Source organism: Atta cephalotes (assembly GCF_000143395.1).
Source record: "Atta cephalotes unplaced genomic scaffold scaffold00058, whole genome shotgun sequence".
Taxonomy (NCBI): Eukaryota; Metazoa; Arthropoda; class Insecta; order Hymenoptera; family Formicidae; genus Atta; species Atta cephalotes.
This window is the reverse complement of record NW_012130122.1, coordinates 1,303,443-1,312,516: the sequence shown is the minus strand read 5'-3', so window position 1 is coordinate 1,312,516 and position 9,074 is coordinate 1,303,443. Positions and strand designations below refer to the sequence as shown.

Here is a 9,074-nt window from a genome sequence, read left to right as displayed (position 1 = left end):
CGAACGAACGTAGTACGTTCGTACGACGACTACTATTATATATATATATATATATATATATATATATATATATATACAGCAAAGGAGTAAAATTAAAACGAGAAAAATCTAGATAATCTTACATTGCAAAAAGTAGCCATTGTTAATGGGAAAATCTTTCCTGCAGTGATACAAAAGGGATATTTAGCTCGCATCATTAATAAAATAAGACTTCTTGCCTTCCTTGATTCTAGTTTGTACCACTCAAGATCGCATATTGCACGATATACTGCATTGCACTTAATGAGTACATATATAAGAAAATATATTTATGTTCATATCATTTCAGTGAGAAATATTAGTAACAGTTAATTTAGATTAAATAACATTTTATTTCTTGTAAAGAAATTAGAAACAGAAGTGTCATACAATTGATCAACTAAATTTGTATTAATATTTTTATTAATATTCACTCAAAAACAATCATTCGATATGCGTGCAAATGTGTCAAAGTAAATTTTTAGTAAGTTTTGCCAGGTAATGTGATATTAAATTTCTAATAAATAGTAGTAACAATAAAAATTTGTTAGATGTTTGAACATATAAAAATTATATTTGCTCCAAAGTATAAAACAAATTTATTACAACATTATATAAAAATTATGCGTTTCGCGGTTCCTCCATATCCAGATCCATTCTTGGAATGCCAACGTTTCGTGAATCTTATAATCCACTTCATCAGGGCGAAGAGCAGCCTGATACTGATCTCCTTTTATATTACGCTACTTGTCGGAATGGTGGGGAAAAAGAAGAAAATTGTGAGGTAAGAGGGAAATTGGTCAGTCTTTAATAACCGGGAGAATGGTTTTCTGTATTTTATTTATGTTGTTGCTATTATCTCTATTTAGATTGTTAAGATGTTTTTGTATCTCTATGGCTTCTTTATACTTTCTTAGAAAGTGTTATATAATGTTGGCTATTGTGGTTTTGTTAAACAGTATTTGGTGTTTTATTTCGATATTGTATTCTGATAATGCTGATTGCGTGACGTGTTTTAGCCTGACATCAAGTTGGTTCTTTTATCCATAGGTTGATCATTCTCCCGGTTTCTCCAATGTATAATGTTCCTTGCCCGCAGGAACAAGGTATACTCCTTTTGTATACCTTGCGGAGCTGAGTGGAGATTTTTGATCTTTAGGATTTCTTAAAATTTGTCCTCACAAAAATCCACAACCCTCTCTACTTAACATCAAGAACCTATCCAACAAAGATACCTGTCTCAAGATACTATATCTGTGCTTGCCAAAGATCCTAACTTCGCAGTGGCATCTAGAAAGATTACAAAAGGAAGAGATTATCAGCCAAATAGAATCAACCATGCCAATAGAGTCTCCCATCAGAACAAGCAGATAATATCCGCAGACAGGTAACCAATATCCTTTCCAAATATCCTGCCAAATCTCCTCCAAACATCACTAAACAAGAGCGATTGACCTCCAAGATCAAGACCCAAGAAGAACAGGGACACAGACACCATTATGCTGCCAGCCGGTAAAAATAATACGACAGTAATTATGAACACATTAGACTATAAGAAAAAAATGAAGAACCTTCTCTCGGACAAAGCATACAAAAAGCTTGATCCACAAAGATCCAACTAATATAATTGCACAGAACATCAAAATTCTGGTGGAAAAAACAACATTCCCAGTAAAATCGAATCAACATTAAAACTTACAAATCCTCTCTCACCAAGATTATATGGATTACTAAAAATACCAAATATCAATTGTCAGCGCCATACACTCACCGATATACAACTTATCCCGCTTCCTAGCACAAACACTATAACTCCTCACTGGAAAATCCGAATCACACATTATTAATTCAACGGACTTCATACAAAAGATAAAAAAATTTAAGTATCTCCCACAGACTTGCTTGTAAGTTTCGACGTAGAATTCTTTTTCACACAAGTCCCATTAATAAAAGACACATTAAACATAATAAAGGTCTCACATGAAATCTCGCTAATAGAGAACTGCTTAACAACTCAGCAAACGAGAATGGATTGAAATGAATTGAAATGGATTCAATTTTTCAGAAATATTGATTCACAAATGTTAAAATGAATGCTTTTCAATTCTGAATGCATTTTTCATTTATAGGAATTGCATGGAGCATATCTCTATGCCTTTCAATTTGAAAATAATATTAGCTTTGTTTGTGCATTGTGAATACTGTTTAATTCAAAATTTTGAATAGGAAATGCAGATTTCAATGCAATTGCATCCAATTGAATCTAATTGAATTCAATTGAATCCAATTAAATCCAAAAAAAAAATATTCGCTATTTAAAATACGCATTCAGATAGAAAAAAATTTCAATCCATTTTAATCTTCTATTCTCGTTTGTTGGGAACCACTTACTTCTCTTATAACAATCAATTTTATGAACAAACTTCAGGAGCGGTAATGATCTCTCCTATTTCTCCTGTAATTGCCATCTTCATGGAGCATTTTGCGAAAGAAATTCTCAGAAAAACACTCAAAAAACCAAAAATTTGGTTCCATTATGTAGATAACATTCGTGATATGGAGACATGACAGAGTTGAACTCCGTAAATTTCTTATTTTCCTCAACAATCAATATCCAAATATCCACTTCACATTTATAGACATAGAGGAAAACGGAAAACTCCCCTTCCTAAATGTTCTTGTCTCTAAAAAAACTAACAGTACCTTAGGTCATCAAGTGTACAGAAAACCAACACACATAGATAAATACCTACATGACGAGTTGCACCACTACTCAGCAAAAACAGTCTGCAATCAAATCACTTGTACATAGATTTTTCACCATCTCTGACATCTACAGACAGAATTCAATTACTTAAAACTAGCCTTACAGAAAAACGGACACGATATAAAAAGACATAATCAAAACAATTAATAAACAAAACAATGGTCTCTGACACACAACCAGATAAAAGGATTCTATCCCTTCTCTCATATGTCAAAGAAACAAATCAGATTGGCAGGATAGGATTAAACAAACACAATATCTGAATTATTCTTTAAATCACTCAAAAAGATAGGACAAATCTTAAGAAATCCCAAAGATTAAAGACTTACACTCAGCTCCGCAGGAGTATACAAAATATCTTGTTCCTGCGGGCAAGTATACATTGGAGAAATCAGGAGAATGGTTAACCTACGGACACCAACGTGATGTCAGGCTAAAACTCGTCACGCAATCAGCATTATCAGAACACAACATCGGAACAGAACATCAAATACTGTTTGACACGACCATAATAACCAACATTATGTCATACTTTCCAAGACGTATAGAGAAGCCATAAAGATACAAAAACATCGTAACTATATACAGAGACAACTCTATATAGAGATAATGGCTAAATAAAATATGGAAAACTATTCTCCCGATTATTGAAGACTGACCAATTTCCCCCACCTCTCTCTCCCCCTTACCTCACCCACAATTCTCTTCTTTTTCTCCACCATTCCAACAAGTAGCGTAATATAAAAGGAATGGAGATCAGTATCAGGCTGCTTCTCGCCCTGATGAAGTGGACTGTAAGATTCATGAAATGTTGGCATTTCAAGAATGGATCTGGATATGGAGGAACCCGCGAAACGCATAATTTTTATAGAGAAAGCACTCGTAGAAGCCTCAAAAATATTATTACAACACTATTGGTATACGTTATAAGTATAACCAACTTACTTTATGTATTTCGAGAACTGTTCAGAAAGTAGTACAATATATTTTTCTCGGCCAATAATAAAAAAATAAAGAAATGAAATTTTACATAATGCAAATTTCAACTTAGTTGCGTTTTTATATAAAATTACACAGCGTTCTGACGGCTGGAGCATGGAGCAGTTGTAATAATTTTTTAATGCGACTGCAAATAATTCACGTTACAAATGATTACAAAGAGTAAACTATAATTGAATTTTTGGTTGTGAAAAAATAACTGAATTGCAAAACATTTATGTGCTGTATATACACATATCCTATAGATATAGCTCGTTTGTAAGCGAATTGTTCACAGATATTACTAAAAAAAATTAGCTGCTTCGTCTGTCCGAATACCGTATAACTTTTCATAAAAGTGCAACAAACTTGAAGTTTGTAGCATATAGAATTTCACTTTTTTGTCTTAATTATTGGTCAAGAAAAAAATGTGATGCATTTCATTCTGAACAACTCTCGTATAAATATAACTTACTTGCTCTGTTACAAGTTCTCCTGCTCCACAATAAAGAAAAGTATTCATTAACATGACAATAAGAACAAATATTGAGAAATATCCTTGTCCAATAACAGTTTTATCTATTTTTCCGTTAGTAAATATCTAAAACAAATTATAAAAAAGTAAAAAAACGTATGCATGTTATAAAATATCTTTTTACTGAATCTTACAATAGTAAATAAAAATCCGCTTAGACAAAATACAATACCAAAATGGAGTACCATTACTAACATCATTAAACAGTATGTATTTTCGATATTGTCAGCAAATCTATAAGAATAAAAATTATTTAAAAGAATTATCACACTAAATCAATAAAATACTACATATATTTCATATATGCATAATGTAAATATATACATATGTACATATATACATACATAATATTAGGTGTGGGAAAAACGCCGAACTTTTTCCCATACCTAATACATATAATAATACAATAGTATATTCAATATACATATACAATATATACAATATATACAATATATATATCAATATATTCAGAAACACATACATCTAAACAAAACTGCATAAATTATTGTTTATTAAATATATTATTTGCTAAATTCATAATTAATTTTTTCTAACAAAATTGTACAGACATTAATACAATCATTATATTACATGTTAATAAAGATACTTTTGACAAACAAGCTTTACAACTATAAACGTGCCAAGGAATAATACATAACAGAGTGTATAATGAATATGATAAATGATATTGAATTGGGATGTAATATGATTATTGAAGTGGGATGTAAACAAAAAAAATATAGTTGTATTATATTTAATTCCATACATTAAAGAGTAATATTTTTGTTATAAAAAAGATAACTTTAAATAAAAAATTTTAACATTCAAAGTATAAAATGTATAAGAAAAGAGATTTATAAGAGAGAAAAGAGAGAGAAAAGAGATATTTTTAATAATATTTCTAAATCAATTTTGTTCTATTGTTACCATAAAAATTCATACCTGATAAGACGTAAATGGATCCCTATGATATCGTTCAAAACTTTATTGAAATTTTTGCATGAGATCAAATTAATTAATCGACATCTAAAGTTTTCTAACTGACCATAAATATGAAGAATTATTACAATGAGAAAGATATCTACAGACATATAAATGGTAGTTGCCAACAATGTCGTCACGGCCTGAATGATAAATGTAAACTCAAATTGTGGACTCTTATCTGTATCATAGAAGTGATATGTTTCCAGCGGTAGCGGTTTGCGCCGATCAGTGAAATTCGTTACGTATATTACTTGTGTTACTCGAATGTCAAAAAAAGGAAGAATGATGACTGTGAGAAATCCTGTTATTGCGAAAACATATCCAATCATCATAATTAATCTTGCTGTTTGTGCTTGTTTTATCATCACATCTCTTTCTCCATTCAGCTTGAATGCCATCCAATCTTCTGCCATCATATTTACGATTGACAAGAGAACTTGAAAATACAAATAACTATAGATAAAACATTGATAGAAGCGTTAAAATACTAAATTATTTATAGATACATATTGTTAAATCGCATCAAAGAAAGAATTATGCACATTTTATAATTTATTTCCACATTGCTGTATAGGAGTAAATTATATATATATAATTTCTTACTATACTCCACAATATATTTGTAATTATAATTATTTATTACAATATGATTTAACAAGACAACGAAATATAATGCTGAATTATATAATATTTTATTTTATATCATTCTGAACATACCTTTTCGTTTTCGTAGTAAGATAATGTATTTCACTAATACTGTTATCTCGGGTAATGCTATTTGTAAATTGTTTATTACAAGTACCATATTATCTCAAACTTGAATAACTGCACATATCATCGGAACATTAGAAACGAATATTAATAAAATGAAAATGATGCCAATCTTAATTTCTGGCCACAAACTTTTTTTAGTATTTATGTTGAGTTTAGGCCACAAGCCCACCATTTTGAAACCTAAACGATGTAGACTAACTGCCCACATAAAATCTAATAAATTTTTATACGATATAAACAGTTTGGAAATAATTATTAATTAATATATAAATTATTAAGCGATTATACAAAAGTTAAAAATAATATAAAAAGTAAAAATAATATCTCATGAACGGATTTGCAATACGAAATTATACAAACTTATTTACTAGATACATATTAAACACGAATGAACGAAAAATATCTAATATGAAATTAGAACCTCTGTATCCGGATGATTTTGTAATATCCATGTCGAAAACTAGAATGTAAAGAATGTCTAGGTCCTTTTATGTGACATGATGTAAAATGATTATCACACATATTCTCCGTACAAAAACTCGACAGTCTTGTTAAATGCAGTTTACGCATTAAATATTACGAATGCTATTCCCAATTATAATTACTGATGTAAGAAAAAATTTCATAAATGTTCACGTTATAAAAATCGTTATAAAAGTTTATGTCTGATCTAAGAAAATAAGAGATGAAAAATATCGCATTATAAGTTTATCGTATTCGCTTAAAAAGTTTTTTCCATTTTTTTATGTTACTCCATTGTATTTATTACAAAACGAGAAATAACGTTGTTGCATTTTTAATGCGATACTATAACCACAAAAGTTGTATACAAAAAGAATGGTACAAAATTGCATATCACGCATCTTTTAAATTTTTTTAAAGACACATCTAACCCTAGTAAACATGAGTGAATATAATATTATCTCTAGTTTATAAGTAGTTTATAATTCATACTTCAAAGTTGTCCATGTATTTCCAATAATGAAATTTCAGTATCTTATAACTGCAAATTCACGTATGGTAGCTTTAAAAAATGTGGCAACATTCTCTCAATAAAATAACTAATGCCCCGATGAAAATAAAAATTGTGTAAGTCGAATGTAATTTGTAAACGGTTCTTCTATATTTCATTGTTTTAATTTTTGCCATCCAGAAACTTTGTTTATGCTTTTGTTTCTCTTCCATTACATTCGATTTTTATTTTCATCAGGGTTCTAGAATGTTTCTGTTCATTGAAGATAAGGTAACAAGAATCTTTCTAAAAAAAAGAATTGCAGTAAAATGTAAAATTCACATAGATATATCAAGACAATTATATACATTTATCTTACTAATTGTATCTTATCATGTTGATTTGATAAGATACAATTAACATAAAAAATTATTATTAAATAATATTTGTAATTCAAATTAATGTAATTATAAAACAAACATTAAAATATTGTATTATAATTTTGGACTGATTATAGATATTTCGTTTTCTCTTAAACATAATGCACAAAAATCTTCATACTATTTCTGTGCAATAAAAATATTCACATTACAAAATACTTAATAACATATTATAATAAATAATAAATAACTTATTATAATTAATAATAAATTTATAATAAATAATTAATAGACAAAACTTAATTTTATTTTTTAATCACGATACAATAAATTTCTACATATTTTCTAGGTCAATTTCTCCACTTGTAACTATGTAATATTGTAATCATGAATGTATCTATTTTTATGTTCATACAGCATGTTGAATGTTAATATATCATCAATCATGTTTTGTTAATAGGAATGATATATAGCCAACCGATGATTTTAATATCTAAAATTAATTGTTATTGTTATTTCCTGACATTTGAGATATATGTTATCAATATCAATTTTGTGTACGTATACATGTAAAAATCAAGATTTCTGATTAAGTACAATGGCTTTAATTTGTATTATTATAAATGTATTTTTAATTTAATGTCATAAATGTGTAATAATTATTACAAGGATTGTTATTTAATTATTTATATTAGAGAAAAAACTCTTATTATCAATAGGGGATAAATAGAGGAACATTTTGATGACCTTTTGAATAACTTTAAAGGTTAATCTTTTTCCTACCAAAACTTAATTATTTTCAGGATATGAATTAAAAGGAGTTAGATTATAAGTTTGAAACAAATTTTTTTATTATTAATAAATATTATAATATTATATTATTAATAAATATTCAAAATGTTCACAATGTTGATTTAAATATGCCCGTCTTGCTAGAACTTTTTCTAATTCTTAAATCATCATTTCGCGAAAAATATTTTTTATATTTTCTGTTTTGTTTTTTGAATTAATAGGATGTTAAAAATGAAAAATAAAAAAGCTAATTCTCAACGTTCTACTTCGGAAAACATAATAGAAAAAGTAAAAAAATAACGATTCAAAAGTTAGAAAAAGTCCAAGCAAACTCCTTTCACGAAGACTACATGTATAGATCAAAATAATGAATTTATTTTGAATATTTATTATAATAATAAAAGTTTGTTTCAAACTTATAATCTAATTTCTTTTAATTTATAATCCTAAAAATAGTTGAGTTTTCGAATGAATACTCTAATGCAAAGATATTCATCTGATTGAGTATTATCGATAAAAAGATTAAAATGTACCTTTCCCATTAAAAAAAAAATCTTTTTTATTGTGAAAAAACTAAGCTTTAAGGTTCAAGATCATGAACGTATGTCCCCTTACTTCTACAATTTTGATAATAGGTCACCCTTATCTCTATTTTCGAAAGAAACTTGGTGAACTCCTTATCAGACTCACCTTAAGCACACACACACACGCGCACGCATGCACGCAAAGAGAGAGAGAGAGAGAGAGAGAGAGAGAGAGAGAGGAGGGAGGGGGAGGGGGAGGGAGGAGTAGTAGTGATAAGTAAGTAAGTAAATAATAATTATTAATAACGTAAACGAACGAAAGGTAAAAGTAAATTAATTAAAACGTAAACGAAGTAAGTTAATTAATTAA

The 9,074-nt window shown here is 28.5% G+C and overlaps 2 protein-coding genes across 2 annotated transcripts in view; both read right to left on the bottom strand.

Annotated features, from left to right (window-relative positions):
• Positions 1-6,508, bottom strand: part of LOC105623535 — a 7,876-nt gene extending 1,368 nt beyond the window's left edge. The window contains 6 exon segments of the mRNA XM_012204926.1: positions 123-278; positions 4,239-4,342; positions 4,917-4,927; positions 5,226-5,718; positions 6,000-6,269; positions 6,478-6,508. Of these exon segments, the coding sequence (XP_012060316.1) occupies positions 123-278; positions 4,239-4,342; positions 4,917-4,927; positions 5,226-5,718; positions 6,000-6,269; positions 6,478-6,508 (1,065 nt within the window).
• Positions 6,509-7,827: 1,319 nt separating this feature from the next.
• LOC105623488 (odorant receptor 22c-like) overlaps positions 7,828-9,074 on the bottom strand; it is a 2,155-nt gene continuing 908 nt past the window's right edge. Inside the window, exon 3 of the mRNA XM_012204883.1 lies at positions 7,828-7,881. Within this exon, the coding sequence (XP_012060273.1) occupies positions 7,828-7,881 (54 nt within the window). The remainder of the gene's footprint in view (positions 7,882-9,074) is intronic.